The following is a 19,888-nucleotide window of genomic DNA, read 5'->3' as shown; positions in this document are numbered from 1 at the left end:
TCTGCCTACATGTTAATAAAGTAGGAAAAACAAAGCAGCAAAGGGCTATAAAGAAACGTCTTTTTCCTTCATCAAATACAACTTCCAAGTTCAAGTGTCACTGATGAGTCATTAATATGCAGCAAAAGTGTATGAAGTACTGAGAAATTGGGACTTTTCCAGTCTTCCCTTCCTACACTAGCGGAGGAGGTAAACAGTGGAATAGTTTAAAAAAAAAAAAAAAGGAAAGGAACAGTGCCCAAGAAGCAAGCCGTGACCTCGGCAACAGAACAAGCAAGGACAAGGGCCTGCTGGTCCCTCAAGCCAAGAGACGCCCCTCACATGAACTACACACACAGTTACCTCGGAGCTACCGATCCCTCTTCCAAGATGTTCTATAAGAGACCGAATACCAACTTCTTGAGAATACCAACTTCTTGACGTAAGAAATTACACAGATGCTATACATAAATTGAAACAAACTTCTAAATTAGAGTTAATGCTACAATACCCGATATTAAGGAAATGCCAATCTAGAAATTTAAAGATAAGTGGGCCAGTTGGCTCAGGACACATACTCAGTCCCCTCCAACTGTGACCTTCACAATCATCCACTCTCATCTTCATGCTAATACTGTCAACTGCAGAAAATTCAACCGAAATATTCCTGTCCTGGCAGATTTAAAGAACTTCATAAACTTGGTGAGCTACAGACCCTTAAGAATGTGTGTGTGTCTGATCCAAGGAGGCCCGGGCACTTTGACAAATGCTATCTTAAGAGTCATTCTATACTCCAAAAAACCTTTTCAGTTGTAAATTGTCACAGAAAAGGAGAAGTTTCATCTTTACAACTCGTAAGATATTTTTTAGATCATCATCACAGTTGTAAAATTTGTAAGATTCAGAGAAAACTGTGTATAGACACTCAGAATGGGAAAACTAGCATTAAAAAAATTTGTGTTGCCTCTATCAAGAAACATGCTAATATTTTAGAGATAATCAGACAATAGCCATCTGTTCTCAGCATGAATCTCTTTTCAAACACTAAAGTTTAACTATTATAATACTGCAAATGGCTCTAGGCAGGGCCAAAAGCCACACTGCAAAGAGAAGCAAGGAAAGGGTACTAACAGACATGGATAAACAAAATAATGTCCAATGTTATTCATTCTTCATTCAACTGTAAAGATAAGGTGAATAACACAGGTACCATTTAAGAGACAGAAATACAAATATCAAATTAACAAATTTAAAAGTTACCTTACTTTTACCCAACTACACATAACACAAGAAGGAATAGATGCTTCACATTAGTTTACCAAAAAAATGATCTTAACAAGTGATCGCATTCCTAGTGAAGTGTTGAATACTACATGTGGGAGACAGCATTTCATTCACCTACTAACATACTGAAAAGACAAAACAACAAAAACAACCAGGAACATCCTCACACATGTTAAACCACACTCAAAGCACATCTAATTTTTCCCCTTGAAATTTTCATAAAATATAAACCTCAGGATGAAAAATTCTATACAAGTTTTAACGATTTGCCATCACTATATTTCAAGTATATTGTGTCCTAAACTGGTCTGATTATAATGAAATAAAAGTTATTTCACTCCAAAGAAAACCTGAGAACTTTTAAAATACTTTAGTACAATTCCTTATATATTGTGAGCACAAAATTATATTTTTATATGGTCAGAGAAAGAGGCTTTTAAAGCTCACAAAGCAAGAAAAGCCTGTATCAAAGCTGTTTTCCTTTTTTTTTTTTTAATTGTTCTTATTAGTTTTATTTTTGAGAGGCAGAGAGAGACAGAGCACGAGTCGGGGAGGGGCAGAGAGAGAAAGAGACACAGAATCCGGACCAGGCTCCAGGCTCTGAGCTGTCAGCACAGAGCCGGATGCAGGGCCCAAACCCACGAACCGTGAGATCATGACCTGAGCTGAAGTCTAATGCTCAACCGACCGAGCCACCCGGGCGCCCCCCAAAGCTGTTTTTCTAACAACTAATTAGCTTTCTATTGCCTATGTGGAGGAAAAAAACCTCATAATATTAACTTTTGTTCTTGGAAATGTAAGACTGCATTTACACTTTTCATTTTTAAACTATTTTTTAGATTTTATTATTTAATCTAAAATTTATATCATTTTTAGATTGTACTATTTAATCTAAAATTTATATTATAGATCATATAATTTTTTAGCTGCATTCTAATACGCAGCACACATATTTCCCAAAACAGAAATACTAGACAAACCTTAAACTATCTACCAATTCTGAAGTATGAAATTAGTGATTTGTTATATATTAGGTCAAAAGTACACTTAAAAACGGTTAGTTTTGTTAAATATAGTTTGCTGCAATAACAAAATCTATAGCAGGGTGCCTGGCTAGCTCAGTAGGAGTGTGGGACTCTTGATCTCAGGATCGTTGAGTTTGAGTCCCAAATGAAATGTAGAGATTACTTAAATAAAACTTACCAAAAAAAGAAGAGAGAAGAAAGAAAATCTAGAGATGAAGTGGGATGGCAGCTACAGCGTGCCAGGTTTCTTTCTGAGGTGACAAAAATGCTCAACACTGACTGCAGCGATGGCTGACTTATCTGTGAATACACTAAAACACAGAATTTTACCCTTTTTTAAGTTTATTTTGAGAGAGAAAGGGCATACACACCTTCCGGGGAGGGGCAAAGAGAGAGAGGAGAGAGTCCCAAGCAGGCTCCGCAATGTCGGCACAGAGCCCAACATGGGGCTCAGTCCCACGAACCGTGAGATCATGACCTGAGCCAAAACCAAGAGTCGGACGCTTAACCGACTGAGCTACCCAGGCGCCCCTGAATTTTACACTTGAAGTGGGAGACCTGTATGGTATGTGAACTGTATCTGAAAAGCTATTAATGAATGAAAAATAAGTAAGAATGACTTTAAAATACAAGGAGGAAAGACAAAAACAAAAACAAAAAACAAAGGAAAATTACTCCTTCCTTTCAGTTCCAGAGCAAGACTGAGCAGAGCCCTTCCCAACTCCCCAACAGACATAGCTACAAGCTGGAGATGACACACACAGACAGGTGAGGGGGAGGAGGAGGCAGACCAGGAGGGACCTCACACCCCAGGAGCAACACAGCGGGAGCTCCCAATGCTGTGTACAAGAGAGTCAGCAGCCAGAAACAATCTCGGGCACAGACCTAAGACAGCCCCAAGAAAAGCCTGGTCCCTCCTGCCCATCTCTCCCACTGTCACAGCACATGACAGGACAAGCTGGAACCCAGAGGTAAAGGACCCTCAGGAGACACTGGAGGAGGCCACAAGGTGTAATAAACAGGCACTCCTCCCCTCCCCAGACAAGGAGACATCAGCAGAGCCCAGTGGGACGCCTCAGACCCCACCCATCTCTGCCCAGCGGTAAAGGGACACCCGGTTTTCACCCCATGAGGCAGCTGTAAGGCAACACGGCCTCATCCCACCTCCCCGCCCCTCAGTCCTGGGGTCAGAGGAGGCCTAATAGAACAGAAGATCCAGAGCCTCATAGCATAATACCCAAAATGTCTAGGATACAATCAAAAAACACTCATACTGGGGGGTTTGGGGGGCTCAATTGGTTAGGCATCTAACTTTGGCTCAGGTCACGATCCCACAGTTCGTGGGTTCAATCCCCGCATCAGGGTCTGTGCTGACAACTCAGAGCCTGGAGCCTGCTTCCGATTCTGTGCCTCCCTCTCTCTCTGCCCCTCCCCGACTCTTGCTCTGTCTCCCTCTAATAAATAAATAAATTAAAAAAAAAAAAAAACCATACTTGATGCAAATGAAAACCAACAGCTATTTCAGCAAAGGATACCAACATGAAGAAGAATCAAGTGGAAATTCTGAAACTACACATACAGTAACAGAGATCTAAAACCCTAACGGATAGGGTTCAGGAGCAGAATGGAAGAGACAAAGGAAAAACCAACGAACTTTCTTTAAGTGAACAACAAAAACCACCCAATGTAAGCAGAAAATGGACTTAAAACAAAAGAGCAGAAAAACTCAGGACCATATGAGACAAGAAAAGATCTCCAAAGTTGTCTCCAGAGAGAGTATCAGAAGACACGAAAGAGGGTGGGGCTCAAAAGTACACAAAAAATGGCTGAAAACTTCTAACTTGACCAAAGATATAAACACGCAGATTCAATATGCTATGTGAACTCCAAACGATATAGACCCGAAGAAATCTATGCAAAGACCCACAATGGTGAAACTACTGAAAAATCAAGACAAGAAAAAAGCTTGACAGCAGTAAGAAGTGACGTATTACCCACAGGAAAAGAAACATCCAAATGACATCGGATTTCTCATCAGAAATCATGGAGGCTGAAAAGAAGCAACATAACATTTTTCAAGTGCTAAAAAAAAATACAAAAAATCTGTCAACCCCAAATTGTATATCTGGTAAAATTACCCTTCACGAATGAAGGAGAAAGACCTCCTAAGATGAAAGAAAATTAAGAGAATTTGTTTCGAGCACACCTACATTAAAGACTAGCAAGGAATTCTTAAAACGGAAATAATAAAATAAATTCAGGAATTTCAGAAAATAAGAGAATAACAGAAATAGCAAAAACATGGGTCAATACAACAGGCATTCCTTCTTTTGATTCTTCTAAATTATGCTTGAGCAATAAAGCAAAAGTTAGAACACTGATGTGTGATTTTAGTTACACGAAAGGGAAATATTTACATACTTCTGCGTATATAAAATTTATACGTCATTTTACCGCAGAGACGAGTAAAGGGATGTCGTGAGGTAAGGATTCTACACTTCACTAACACAGATAAAATATCAACCCCAGAACACTGCGATGACTCACGTATGGGTAATGAAACACCAGAACTACCACCAAATAGTATCTATACAAAGAGATACAGTGAAAACCACCACAGGTAAATCAAAATGGAATTCTAAAAAATGTTCAAGTAACCCACAGGAAAACAGGAAAAAGAAAACAAAGAAACAAAAACACAGAAAACAAAAAGGAAAATGGCAGATATCAGCCCTAACTTATCAATCATGACAGTGAACATAAATGTTCTAAATACGTCAAGCGTAAGACAGACGTGGGCAGCGTGGATAAGAAGTAGAATCCCACCATATGCTGACGACAAGAAACTCACCTCAAACGTAAGTAGGCTGGAAGTAAAATAATGGAAAATTATATGCCAAGCAAACATTAGTCAAAAAAAAGCCTGGGGCATCCAGGTGGCTCAGTCAGTTACACATCCAACTTGGTTTCGGCTCAGGTCACGATCTCAAGGTCTGTGGGTTTAAGCCCCACATCGGGATCTGTGCGGACAGCTCAGAGCTTGCTTGGGATTCTCTGTCGTCTTCTCTCTCTGCCCCTCCCCTGCTCTCTCTCTCAAAATAAATACACAAACTTAAAAAAAATTTTTTTTCAAAGGAGGAAAAGTCTCCAATCAATAATCGAAACTCCCACCCTAAGAAACAGGAATGAGATAAGAAAAATAAACCTAAAGCAATGAAAAGGAAGGAAAAAGTAAGACACAGATTAATGAAATAGAAAACTACAAAAAAATAAGTAAAATAAAAGATGGCTCTTGGAAAAGATCACATCTCTAGCAAGACTAACCCACAAAGAGGAGTGAAGCCCAAACCACCACCATCTGAATGAAACCACCTCAAAGCCAGCAAGAGAACATGGCCAACAACTCTGTACACACAAACACGGCGACTTTTCTGGAAGGGACCGATTCCTCAAAGGGCACAATCCCAACTCACCCAACGTGACACGGCTCACGTGAACAGCCTAGAAACTGAGTCTGTAAATTGAAACACCCAGGAAAGCAATTTGCAGGCCCAGATGGTTTCACTGGGAAATTCTACCAAACGTCTAAAGAAGTCAACACCAAGTCTATACGATGTCTGCCAGAAAGTAGAAGAGAAGGGAACATTTCCCAACTCATAAGGCCAGGCGTCAGGGGTAAAATCTGACCGCCGCTGCACCCACATCTACCGGCAAGCGCAATCTGTGCCGTGAGGGGAGCAGGGGACCACAGGAGCCAGCAGGGCGTTTAATTCCATCCCGGCTGGGGTGGAGATACGCAAGGCCTCACAAGAAAGTAACTGCAGGTGCTGACAAAGTCAGGAAGGAACACAGGCACTGAAATATGGAGATTTTCAACGCCAGCAGAAACCGCCGCAAGAGTCCGAAATAACTGCCTCGGGGGTGGGGGGTGAGGTAAGGAGAAGGGAGTAAGCAGAGCACAGAGCCACAGCACCTTCTTCTGGGCGTTTTGCCACTTAGCTTTTCAACTGCACACACATTCCCGGGACAAAACGCAACCAAACTTCACAAAATAATGTAAAAGCACAACTTCCGGTTAAGACCCATCTCTCCCTGCTCCCCTACCAAGTCCACACATAAACCTTGGAAATAAAGCAAGAGCCAACCAAAGGAGTGCTCTGGCAGATGGTGAAAAGGCAGCAAGCAGTAAAGAGGAAGCGAGCTGGGCTGCTCTGGAACAGAGGACCGGAGAAACAACACAGGGGCAGGACGTCTTACACGCGCCCACCCGACAGAAGGAAGGACCTAGGCCTGGTGTTCCCTAACTCCCAACCAGGCAACAAAAGGCAGCCCAGGAGGGTCATTCCTCCCCTGGAGAGAGTCCACCACCAGCAGCAAGAGATCACCAAGTGCCTGTGGGAAATGGCCCTAAGACTCCCCTGTCCTATCAGGGGACACTGGTGCATCTGGGCAGCACCAGTTAGAGGAACCCTAGAGGCCTCAAAAGCCCCTCTGTGCCCACGGGCCTCAGGTTCCCCTCTCTCACCAGGACAACCAGGCAGCACCAACTGCAATCTCGCTTCAGAAGCAGCCAGTCCAGGAAGCCTGAATCCACCCCCCTCCTGTGCCACCAGAGACCAGAGCGGTGGGGGGCACCAGCAGGAAGGATCTGGCCTCAGGGGTGCTCAGACTCTTCTAACCAGAGGCCCCAGAACCGCCAGCAGGCACACACAGAACAGGTACAACCACAACCACCGCCCAGCCAACAAAGCCTCCTGGTCACAAGGCCTGACACTTCCTTCTCTTACAAACAGACGCTGGGTCTGGGGAAATCCCTTCTTCCTCTCAGCAGCATAAGCAGAGAGGATAAGAGTCCCAGTAGGACCACATAAAGCAAGGACACCAAAAATCACAGCACAAAATTAAACTGTCATTGGAATCACAGCCCATAAATGTAGGCCGGGACCTATAGGCTAAATCTAAACAGGCTGATCACCTGCTAAAGTAAAAGATACAACAGGACCCACGTATAACCAAACATTAACAGCCAGAATGTCCGGGATAAAATCAAAACCCATCAGTCATACGAGAACCAAAACACTCACAGTGGGACTTACAAAAGGCAACACACACCTAAGCCGAGGCTAGCTCAGATACTGGAATTAGGTGACCACCATTTTAAGCAGCATACAGAAAAACACTTCAACAATCAATTACGAGCTCTCTTGAAACAAATAGAAACTATAAAACTGAACAATACAACAGCAAAAGTACAACACTGCTGGATGGGATCAATAGAAGAGTGAAGACTACAGAGGACAGAATTGGGGAATTTGAGAACAAATCAATAGAATGCACACAATCTGAACACAGAAAAAAGAAACTGGGGGTAAAACAGCCCAGGGAATTACATAACACTAACAAATGTCCAACATTTGTATCATCTGAGTACCAGCAGGAGAGAGAGGAGATGGGGGAACCAAAGAGAGAGTACACGAGAAACCGACGGCTAGAAACTCCCTAACTTTGGTGAAACAAAACCCAACAGATTAAGAATGCTTAACTAAGTACCAACCAAGATAAACTCAAAGTCCACAAGACACATCACAGTTGAACTTGTAAAAATGAGAGACAAATAAAAACTTGAATGCAGTCAGACACAAATAACACACTGGCCGTAGGGATCCCAATTCGAGTGGCAGTGAACTTCTGCAGAAGTCATGAAGGGTAGCCGGACATGTAACAAGAGTTTTCAAGTGGTGAGAAAAAACTGTCAACCAGGAATTCTATATCCAATAAATCTACCGTTCAGGAATGAAGGGTTAGTGAAAACATTCTAAGATGAAAGACGTTTCAAGATTGGCTATACCAAGTTTCTCAAATAGAATGGATTGGGGGAAAAAAGAGAATCCTGGAACACCAGGAAGGAAATGAGCAAAATAGCATGAATAATAACAGAATGACCAAAAACATGGGTACATACAATGAACTATCCTTATAATCCTGAGTTTTATAAATTGTATTTGATGATTTAAACAAAAAGTGTAGGGGCGCCTGGGTGGCTCAGTCGGTTAAGCATCTGACCGGCTCAGATCATGATCTCGCAGTCCGTGAGTTCGAGCCCTGCGTCAGGCTCTGTGCTGACAGAGGAGCCTGTTTCAGATTCTGTGTCTCCCTCTCTCTCTGACCCTCCCCCGTTCATGCTGTCTCTCCCTGTCTCAAAAATAAATAAACGTTAAAAATATATATATAAAAAAAAATAAACAAAAAGTGTAACACCTTCTGATATGAGTTAAAGTGGGGGGAGGGGGGGTGGAAATGGGTAAAGGGACCAAAATGCAAGCAAGGTTTACACACTTCACTCCATGGAGTAAAATCCTAATACCAACATACCATGGTGATAAGTCCCTGTGTATGTATACTGCAATACCCAACAGAGCGAACACAATAACATACAAGTACCCACACTCAAAAATACTGGGGAGATATCCAAGAAAAGCTCAAGTAACCTAAAGGAGGGCAAGAAGAGAAACAGAAGGGGAATGAGAATCAGGAGAAACAGAAAACAGACAATAAAATAGCACCTGAGCTCTAAGGTAGCAATTAACTTAAAGGTAAAGGGTTTAAATACAACAATCCAAAGACAGAGACTGAGAGTGTTTAGTGGCAGACCACGATCCAACAAAGAATTTGAAACTCACTTCAAATTCAACTTAGGTTGAAAGCGAACACGATGCAAACATTAAACCACAATATGGCAGAAGTAAATTTCAGAGCAAAGAAAATTACCAGAGACAAAGAATATGTTGTAATAAAAGAAACAATCCACCAGAAGACGAAGGGATCCTAAATATCTACGTACCAAAAACGGAGATGCAAACCATGATGGAAATCGATTGTGAAATAAGCAGGATATTTCCAAATAATGATCTTCTACAACCAACCACTTGGAGAATTACTAATGCGATTACTCTCATAGGTAATATGAGGGAGGAAAGGAGAAATGGTACAAACACCAGACACAGGCACCTTACAGCCCTGTAACTCTCGGCAGTCTTGTAAGAGCCAGTGTCCCCGCTTTTACATCCCAGGAAATGGGGGTTCCGTTTAAGTAAGATCAAACAGCAAGTAAGTCAATGAACCAAGATTCAATTCAGCTCTGTAACATTATAATACACGTTCTTCGACTGTATGTCATAGCCTTTCAAACAGCCTGCAACAAAAACTACCTTAAAACTAGAATCCTGAAGCAACTGGATATTGAAATATGCAGTTTTCTTCCTCTTATGTATTAAAAGTTAATTGCTTCTAAAATTCCTCAGTAATAAAATTTCCATTTACTGTAGAGAACAGTATTTCCTCTTTCCACTTCTTTTTCTAATAACTCTACCATTTATTAAATGCAGTGTTCTTCTCTTTAGGTAAGAAATAAATACGAGCTAAAACCAACTAGGGTATGAGACCTCCACTGTAAAATGAAAGGTGGGTAGGTTTTCAGTCTAGCCTAAACTGTGGTCCCCATTAACCAACTTAGCCTTCCGAACTTCCGTTTCCCATTGCTACAAGCAAAAATTCTTGTCAACAAAAAATACTTTGTAAACCCATGATTAAGTAAAAAGTGTAGTCTGCAAATAAAACGAAACGTCCCACATTTGTGAGAATAGTGCTTGCCCGTGAAGGTACATATTTGTGACGCTAAGAACAAGTTACAGGAGTCACGTCCACAATCTCTCCAGTAACGCCCGGAGGTTCGAACACCGGAGCGTCCGCGTGACTTCCCGCCGGCGCAGCTGAGAGCTCAGCAACGGCACGGGGGGGGGCTCGTCTCCGTCTGCGATGGGCGCCAGGGCACCCGGGGTCGGGACAGAGGGCCTGACAGCTCATCCCGGAGCCCCCCCCCCCACCGGGTGGCCGCCCTCCCAGAGTCCCGGCGTGCCGGAGTCGGAAGCACTGTGCGCGGCCTGCGGGTGCGCGGACAGACCGGCTGGGGAGTCGGGGACCGGCCGCACCTGCAGGGGGACCCCACCCGGGCAGGGAGCGGGAGGGGGGAGGGCGGGGGAGCGCCACGGCGAGCAGGAGGTCCGCTCCGTCGTTACCTGCTGGGCCACTCGGCCCCCGACCCGGGCCCCGCCGCGCTGTAGTAGGCCGCGCGTTTGCGGTGGGCCGCGGCCGCCGCGCTGCGCACCGGGTACAGAGGGATCTGGTCCGCCATGCTCCGGCCGCCGCCTTCCCGCCCCTCCCCGGCCCCACCTCAACTCGCTGCCTCTCCCCGCCCTCTGCGCTCAGCTCCAACCCGGCCGAGGCACCGCCCGCTCGTCTCTCCCCGCCCCCAGCGCGTCGGGGCCCGATAGCGTCACCGCGCGTCGGGGCCGGATGACGACGGCGTGCGGCGAAGGCAGGAGGCGGCGGCGCCCGGAGGTCCGGGCGCGCGTCCCGGCCTGATGACGTCACCGCGCGGCGCGGGAGCGAGCGGAGGCCGTGGCGCCCCGAGACTCCGCCCCCCCCCCCCCCCCCCCGCGCGCGCCGTGTCCGTTGGCGTCACCGCGCGACCGGCGCGCCAGCGGAGGCAGCGTGGCCCCCGCGGCCCCGCCCCGAGCGCTGGGCGCGTGCGCACACGCCGCGGGGCCGGGGCTGGGCTCTCGGCCCCGGGGCCGCGGCGCCGCGCTGTCGTATCCCGCCGCCTCGCTCGGGTGTGACCCGCGCCTCCGGACAGGGACTTCCCGGGATCCCTTGTTCCCGGGGATTTCGTTATTCCCTCACATCGCCTCCAAGCAGCAATCTTGACAACTAGGTCCGGAGAGACGTCTACTTCGCTACCTTGCTCTTGAAGGTTGTCAGTCTTGAGAGCTTGGAAATTTGCTCCGAACTCTTTCCATGCTTTACAGTCGAGGTTTCTTCTGGCCACATATATGGCTACATTTCTAAAGTAGAGTTGACCCTGGGGTAACACGGGTTACGTGTGCTTCCTCCCCGCCCTCGTAAGTTTTGACCCAAGAACTTGACCGCCAGGAGCCTGCTGTTGACCAACAATATTAACCCGTATTTTGTATGTTGTATGTATAACATACTGTGTTCGTACAATAAAAATCTAGCGAAAAGATGTTATGCAGGAAATCATAACAGAAAATACATTTACAACAATGTGCGTGTATTGGGAAAATCCCCGTACAAACCCATGTTACTCAAGGAGCAACCGTATGTTGGCGAGTAGATCTTACATTCCAAGACCAAGATGCTAAAGGCCCGGTAGTGATGAAGTCCTCACCCGCCCCCAGTGGTGGCCGGTCCCTTAATGCGCCCCCGTGAGAGTCTGTGTGGAGAGCTCCTCCTGGGGTCGCCTCTGCAGGGGATGCCGCCTCGTTAGAGTCACGGTGGCCCCGCTCCTTACAGGGGCGCAGCCCCCTGCGGGACAACAGCCTCTCCCAGCGCCCCACAGCCCAGCCAGTCTTCTGGGAAGTTCCCGCAGCTGCTTGCTGGCCCCCTTCAGCCCACCGAGGCCTGTGAAATGCACCTGCCAGCACCCGCCGACCCGGCTGGAAAGGCTCCTCCCGCTCCAGAGTCCCACCTTCTTAGGATGCTGGCCAGTCAGCGTTTCCTCTTTACCTGATAAAACTTCATCTCCTAACACCCTGAACTCCTGGTAAAATAAGAGTGACACCAGAAGGGCTACCTTGCCGCAGGTTTGTGACTCAACAGCCTTTATTAATTTTGTCTTGAAGCTGGTTTTGTCTTTAACATTTGAGGCATTTATTTCAATGACTTTTTTATTGTGAAGATTTCTCATTGGTCCTTTGTCCTACCCATCTATTCTTTCATTTGTGCCTGTTTTGTTTCTTACTTTAAATTATCTGAGGAAGGGCGCCTGGGTGGCCCAGTCGGTTGAGCATCCAACATCAGCTCAGGTCATGATCTCGAGGTTCGTGGGTTCGAGCCCCGTGTCGGGCTCTGTGCGGATAGCTCAGAGCCTGGAGCCTGCTTCAGATTCTGTGTCTCCCTCTCTTTCTGCCCCCCCCCCCCCACAAAAATAAACATATTTTTTTTTAATGTTTAATTCTAAGGAGAAAAAATGTTTTGATTGCTGATTTATTAACTGTCTTTTTTACACTGGATTTCTTCACACGTCTTGGAATTTAGGTTTGCGGGCACAGTGTAAGTGGGCCGGGGACACTGGCTCTTCCCCCCTGCCCTCCACCTCCTCACTCCTCCCTGGTTAGCAGCCTTCCTGCTGCTTCCACTGTCGGCCCAGAACTGGGGCCCACGTGGCATGTGAAGGTTCTCGGCTATTGGGACAACATCAGATCTAGGGTCTGCAGGCAGTGGGATTCCTTCTGGGTCTTCCCGTCTTCATGCTCCTAAGCCCCCACCCTGTTCAGAAGCCCTGGGCAGCTGTGGGCATCAGCCGTTGGTTGCTTGTTGTTTGTTGCTTGTTCAGCTTCCTACTCCTTGTAGGAGGCCTGGCCGGCTCGGGGGGCGAGCCCATCCCCCACCCCGGAGCCACCTTCCAGGCCCAGAAGCCGGCCCGCTGGGCCCACTTTGACCTGGTGCTGGTCCGGTAACATTGGTGTCTTCAGGCCCTGCTGTGTCTTCTTGTTTTCTAATTCCATAATTTATAAATCCGTTACGACTGTGTATAGGAAGCACTGTGTTCAATATAAACTTCTAGACTCTAGGCTCATCTTGACTAAGTATTTTCATGTATTGCTTTCTCAACTTGAAAACCTATTTGTTAAAAAGTCACTATTCTAAGTAGGTGCTCCAACTTTCTGGTTCCAGTTTGCCACTCAGCAGCTTTTTCTGTAGCTTGAAGACAGGCTACTTTGTGGACACCACTCTCAAAGGATGCGGTGACCTAATTGCGAAATGAACTGTACTCATTCTTTCCCTTACTCAGACTCACTGTCAGCAGCAGCTGACAGTGCTACACCAGGTGCTCAGACACCCTGCACAGCTGACAGGGTCACACCGGCCAGACACCCACACTTGAGTTCACATATTAACACCAGGTCCTGGAATCTTTCCTTCTGTGGCAACTTTGAGACAGATGCCCTGGCTCTCCTCCTTCGTGAACTCCACCTCTCCCGGATATGTCTCTTGTCACAGCCTGCCCACTTTAAAATAAAACCCCTCGAGTCTTTTTTCCAAATCCTCACCTCCCCTGCCTCCCTTTCTGCAGTACTCGTTTAGTTTAGTTTAGCCAAGATTGTTCATTCCCATTTTGTGGAGCGAGGGACAGGTATGTGGGGATACAAATATAACTAAGGCGGTGTCTGCCCTGCAGGAGGCTCCTCCTGGGCAGGAGACACACGTGCAAACTGCCGGTTGTCGTTTGGGACGCGGTGGAACCTTCGCCGTGACGCAAGCCGACGGGTCTGTTAGGGTCTCAGCAGGAGCCGGGCGGCCGCTGCAGCATTCGGCGAGAGAGTTTGGTTGAGGGACCGTACGGTGTGGATGGGAATACAGCACCAACGTGGTTGGCCGGACTCCCTGTGACAGGTCGAGTGGAAGCCTTCATCGCCCCCAGCTCCAAGAGACGGAAGAGATAGAACGTTCCTGGAGCCCGACCCCCCAAAGGGGCTGAGGCTGGAGGGCGGGGGTCAGCGCGCTGCTCACAGGCAAAATCTACCTGTCGCCTGTTTAGTAAAGAAAGCTTGTTCGGACACAACGGCACTGCTTTGTCTACATAGTATCTATCTGTGGATTCTTTCAAGCCACAACAGCAGAGTTGAGGAGGCCCTACAAAGGTCATATGACCGCAAAGCCTATTTCCTATGTGGCGCTTTGCAGGGAAGTTTGCCAACCCCTGTGACGGGGACCCGTGGCCTTGCCAATACCTGGGGGCGGGGTGGGGGGCGAGCACCGATGCTGTAGGCCACAGGTGCTTCCACGGGGCGGGACTTCCCTGCAGTGATCGCTGAAGTCCAAGGAAAGAAGGTGCAGGAGCAAGTTAACGGGGGGAGGGGAGGGCAGAGAGTATCTCGTTAATCTCAGGATTAACAGGAAGGCACAGATGGGGGCACGCGGCTGACACAGTCAGTGGAACTTGCGACTCTTGATGTCAGGGTCGTGAGTTGGAGCCCCACGTTGAATGTAGAGATTACTTCCATAAATCAGATTTTTTTTAAAGTTTAAAAAAAAGAACAGGTGGAAGAAAAAGCAAACGGATAAGACAGTAGAGTCACACTCGAGTGTCAGTTTCGGTGCCTCAAACGTAAGCAGACTCGACACCCCAGGAAAAACTCAAATTGCCAGACTGGGCTGAAACCCAACCCAGCCACATGCCTGAGGTCTAAGAGGCCTCACATCAAATGTAAAGTCACAGACAAGTTGAAAATAAAAGGATAGAAGATACAGACCGTGCCAGTGATCACTGGCCACAATCACTCCCTCAAAAGGAGAGCTCCGTTAACGTCCCCCCGCTGCCGCGGACCAGGACCCCGAGGCACAGGACGGTTAAGGGCCTGCCCCGGGTCACAGGGCACTGCTAGCACAGTCAGAACTCGAACCCAGGCTCCGAAGACCATGTCGTTAGCATCTGAGCCAAAGTTGCCAGCTGAACTTTAGAAAGAGAACGTGACAGGGGCGCCTGGGGGGCTCCGTCGGTTAAGGGTCTGACTTCAGCTCAGGTCATGATCTCACGGTCCGTGGGTTCGAGCCCCGTGTCAGGCTCTGTGCTGACAGATCGGAGCCTGGAGCCGGCTTCGGATTCTGTCTCCGCCCTCTCTCTCCCTCTCTCTCCGCCCCGACCCCACTCACGCTGTCTCTCTTTCTCAAAAATAAATAAAAAATAAAAGAAAGAAAGAAAGAAAGAAAAAGAAAGAGAAAGAAAGAGACAACCTGTACCCAGAAATAAGGAGACAGGAGGCTGGCCCGTCATTTCCAGTCATATGGGGGCACAGGGAGCCCGAACTCTAGGAGAGTGCACTTTGTTCAACTCACTGCTCACTGGTGTTCAGAGTCCTCAGCTGAGGCGATGACATGTTAACCCGAAGATTTTGCCAGCAGAGAAGCAAATCGTTTCTGTCAAGGAGGAAAAGATAACCCCAAAGGATGTTTTGTCCTTCAGGATATCAACCACTTTTGGCATCTAACTCCGCGACCTCATCCTGACATCCAGGAATTCTAGGTCCCAGAAAACTCTCCGAGGCTGTCCTGGGGTCTTAGCCGTTGTATCTTCTCTCACCATCCTCTCAATTCGCAAGCTGATGAAGTGTGGGCACGTGTTCGTCATGCGTGTACAGGAGGGGGCCTCCCCCCTTTGGTAACTGTACTGTGGTGTGTGCCACAGTGCACGGTCAAGGTGAAAAGGAGAGCCCCGTGCGGGAAATTCGCACCCACAAGCTCTGCCTCGCCCCCCATGTGGGGGCGAGTGGAGATGCACCGCCAGGGCTGGAGGTGCTGGTGCAGCGGGGGGCCGGACCCCCGTGTTCCCCAGAGCTACAGACGCAGTCGGGTCCTTTGGCAGCTGGAGAAACGAAGATCGCTGTCCGCTGTACGGTCCGTGGGGCCAAGGTGGGCGAAATCCCGGAGAAGGACCCGAAGGTGCAGGAGTGTGAGTTGAGAAAAAATACCTTCTCCCAGCCTGGAAACGTTGGCTTTGGGTCCATGAGCACATCGGTCCGGGGAGCAAATATGACCCCGGCATTGGTGTCGGTGGCCTGACTTCTCTGTGGCGCCAGGTTCAAGCCCCAGGACAAGCTGCACTGGGGCCAAACGCAGAGTAAGCAAAGAGGAGGCCGCGTGCTGGTGCCGGATGTGTGGCAGAATTGTCCCTCCTAGCAAATCGACTCCCAGTCCTATCCAAAAGGCCAATAAAGGGGCGCCTGGGTGGCTCAGTCGGTTAAGCGTCTGACTTCGGCTCAGGTCATGATCTCACGGTCCGTGAGTTCAAGCCCCACGTCGGGCTCTGTGCTGACAGCTCAGAGCCTGGAGCCTGTTTCAGATTCTGTGTCTCCCTCTCTCTGACCCTCCCCCGTTCATGCTCTGTCTCTCTCTGTCTCAAAAATAAATAAACATTAGAAAAAATTTTAAAAAAAAAAGGCCAATAAAAACTTTTCAGTGGAATGTTCAAAAACAACATATGCGCCAGCAAAAAAGAAAGAGTTTCAAATGTCACAGAAGAGCTTCGGTATGCATTTTTTAAGATCGATGATGACGGGGCTTATCATATTGTGGAATTGAAACGTCATTCAATTCAATACTTTTTAAAACGTGACATCCCAGTTCCATTTGTCAGTGTAGATGCAACATGCCAGGAACGCGTCATCTGTAAGTATTCACAGTTACAGTGGAGACGTGCAGTGTCGATACACAACGCGTGAAGGGATACATACTTTCCCAAACTCCTCTCAGGGCGTCAACGAGCAAGAAGTTTGAAGACTGCTATTGTAACGCACAATACTTAAAAAAAAAAAAAAAACTACCCTGAAAGATGAAACTCGTGGGAAGCCATCTTTAAAGGCATCATCACAGGCCAACTTTAGCGCCCACTACTTCTCCCTAGGCTTTCTTCCGCCCACCCAGAAGTGCGTCCTCTCCCAACAGCAGGAAGGTGCGAGGCTTTGCACAAAGCCACCTTGCTCCCACCTCTCCACCACCCGTCTCAATTCAGAACCGCCCAACACGGACCAAAGTGTGAGATTTCCCACACCACGTTGCTCCCTTGAAAACACGTACCAGGGGAGGCGTTAGCCACCCTCCTAAGGGGAGATGACTTGACTGCTTAGAAAAGGAGGAAAACGTAACTACGGGTTCGTTTCTGTGGATCCATTTACCACATGAGGGGCTCGCGTCAATTACAGCGAGCTCGTCGTTTAAAAATATGTATTTTGTGCAGAATTTATTCCAGCATTTCATCCTCTGAAAGAAGGTGACCACAGGGACGGGGGTGTGTGTGAGCGCGTGTGCAAGAGTGTGGGTGGCTCTGCCGCTCCCGTCGTGCCCGGAAAGCCGGGGCTGGAGCAGAGCTTCCTGTCGAGGCTCGCGCCCAGGTGCGTTTAGACCGATGGATCTAGAAAAGTCCTAGTTTCCTCTAAACCGTGCATTCAATTGCCATTTTGTACTGAACCGTCCGCATCTCAGCTGTCCCGTTAAAGGGAAAGTGTAATTAACAGCTTCTCGTGGATAGTCTGCAAGGGCTGCACACAGAACAGAAACCCCAGAAGCGAACTGCGCCCTTCAGAGCCCCGTTACGGGTGGTTGGGGGTTGGGATCCAAACCGCCCACCCGCATCAACGGCTGTGGGGCCAACAAGGTCTTTCCACCTTTACGTCCAGCACGTGCGAATCTCTTCCCAGACACGATACCGCCATCTGAGTAATGACAGACCCGGGAGGGGTCTTCACAGAGTTCTGGAAGAAGTCACTCTTGTACCGAAGCCTCATCTTGTCTCTACCACGTCAGGCGGGTGGAGCCAGTCACTTCAGACCCTTACTGGGATGCTATTTGGACCAGCCGGCCCCCTGCTGACCGCGGGAGCCCGCAGATACGGCACAGGACGCTTTCCCTTTTTAGTGTATTTTTAACTAAAAGTCTATCATTGGAGGGCAGTGGAAACACCATTTCCCTGAGCGTCAGGGGTCCCTCACAGTGAGCCCGCACCTCTGGACATACTCCATGCCGGTGCCGTGCAGCCGCCTCTCCCGCCACGGGACGCGAGTGCAGTGTCCCGACCACACTTGTGCTGTGGTTTCTGTACTGTCACTGGCAGTTGGTACCTCTTGACCCCCCCCCCCAACCCCCACCAACCCTGCCAGCAGCCACACGTTGTCCTCTGTATTTAAGCGTCTGGTGGTCCACCACCGTCTCCATTGCCCGGCCTGCTCCGGGCGGCCCTGGCCGTCCTGACCCACTGTGTGCTCACGGTCCCCCCTCGCCCACCAGAGACATTGACCGCTGGGTGGAGAGAGCCATCTGACAAGCCGGCTTGTAGCAGGGCGTCTGGCGGGGGTTATCAAGTGTCAAGGCTCTGGCCCGGACGAGGCTGCCCTCCTGGCCACCACGAGGCTGCCGTGGGTCCCTGTCCCCTCCCCTGCTGAGGATGCCGTGCTTCTCAGCCCTCTGTCATCTCACCACCTGGCGCCTGTCAAGGGACCCCCGCCACTTGGCTCAGTGTGGGCACGGACGTCACAACAAACGCTTTGGAATGAGTGGCCCTCCCACGTGGTTCTGGGATGCTGTGGTCATAACGTCACAGACGACTTATTCTCCTTCGTGATGGGAGGTCTCCACCGTTCTCCAGCCGCTCTCACGTGGGGACAAGTGTCTTCCTGTGACACCAGGGCGTGAGGGCGTGCGGATCCTGAAGATGCACCGAGGGCTGCACTTCTCGCCCTTCCTGGCTGAATCTCTGGGTCAGACGGGCCTCGGGTTTCATAAGATGTCAGTAACTGTGGAAAAGGCACCTGCGACTCCCGTGAAGATGAGAGTGCCTCGTGAGACAGCCCGGCTCAGAACTGAAGGCGTCTCTCATCTGTAACTGCCTGCCCCCCACTCCACACTCACTGATTACCCAGGAGCGCAGAGGTAGCAATTATTTATAATAACTTTATTAGCTATAATTTGCATCGACCTTCTGAAAGGATCGCGTGCGCTTCTGAGAGCTGTGTATTAAATGCAAGCACCCATCCTTGACCCTGCCCCGTCGTCTCGGTGCACAGCAGTGTCCCTTTCTTCCCGGGAAGGACAGGTACAATTTGTCACCGCACAAATTATACGTACTTGCTGTTGACATTCTTTTGTCAGACAAATTACTTGTACTTATTATGCTGAAGGCAGTTTCCACGAACATCTCACATTATGAAAGTCTGGGTTTAGGCTGAGACGGAGAGGGTTATCTTTCGACCGTGGACACAGAGATGCAGGTCCTGACAACACGTGTCTGTGACTCTCCTGGGAGAAAAGCTGGCATTTTTGGCGCCCAATGCTTGCAGCTCTGGGCCTCCACTTGGCCACCACCGCATGTGGCGGCACCGGCCCCATGAGGCACACAGATGCCCCTCTCCACGTCCACAAGGGACAGAGTGGGGGCTGGAAGGGCAGGAAGCCACGTCCAAGTGTCACTTCTGGCAATTTCTAGCACTTACCAGAAGCTTCACAGAACGTGCTGCTGGCATTGCAAACCAGCCTCTGAAAGTCACACACTGCCGATGACAAAGAAGGCAAAGTTTGAGGAAAGACCCCAGAAAGCACTTGTTGATGTTTTTCTTTAAAAAAAAAAATAAAGAAAAGGAAAAATAAATTAAAAAAAAAAAAGAAAGGAAAGTTTCCCCTCTCTCTTTGCCCCTCTCCTGCTCACACTCTGTTTCTCTCTCTCAAAAATATAAAGAAAAAGAATAAACAAAACAAAATAAAAAAAGGAAAGTTTCCTTCCCTCATGAGAATATTGTGCTCAGACCGAACGGTGAGGTGGTTGAGGACACAGGTTAGCAACGAGTCCTTGGCCCCTGGTGTCACTGCTCCCGGAGCGTGCCGACTGGCCTCTCCAAGTCTGGCCACCTCCCCTGCTTGGAGGGACCAGCGGCATCTGCCCGCCAAGCTCTCAGGACAAGTCAGTGACATCAAACATTTAACCATTTAGCTTAGTGCCTGGTACAAAGTCAGCAATTTTAAGGTGGGGCTGCTAT

The 19,888-nt window shown here is 48.5% G+C and overlaps 1 protein-coding gene across 5 annotated transcripts in view; it reads right to left on the bottom strand.

Annotated features, from left to right (window-relative positions):
• The window catches only part of ATP9B (ATPase phospholipid transporting 9B (putative)), a 250,847-nt gene extending 240,348 nt beyond the window's left edge, over window positions 1-10,499 (bottom strand). For 3 of the 5 annotated variants that reach the window (XM_042961538.1, XM_042961540.1, XM_042961539.1), the window contains exon 1: window positions 10,364-10,499. In XM_042961538.1, coding sequence (XP_042817472.1) covers window positions 10,364-10,479 — 116 coding nt within the window. In that variant the 5' untranslated portion in view covers window positions 10,480-10,499. The remainder of the gene's footprint in view (window positions 1-10,363) is intronic. The other 2 variants (XM_042961543.1, XM_042961542.1) reach the window with 1 other exon arrangement.
• Between the last annotated feature and the right edge of the window lie 9,389 nt (window positions 10,500-19,888).

This window comes from Panthera tigris, chromosome D3 (assembly GCF_018350195.1).
Source record: "Panthera tigris isolate Pti1 chromosome D3, P.tigris_Pti1_mat1.1, whole genome shotgun sequence".
In the NCBI taxonomy this organism is placed as follows: domain Eukaryota; kingdom Metazoa; phylum Chordata; class Mammalia; order Carnivora; family Felidae; genus Panthera; species Panthera tigris.
The sequence above is the reverse complement of the archived record's forward strand: the minus strand, read 5'-3'. Positions and strand labels throughout refer to the sequence as shown.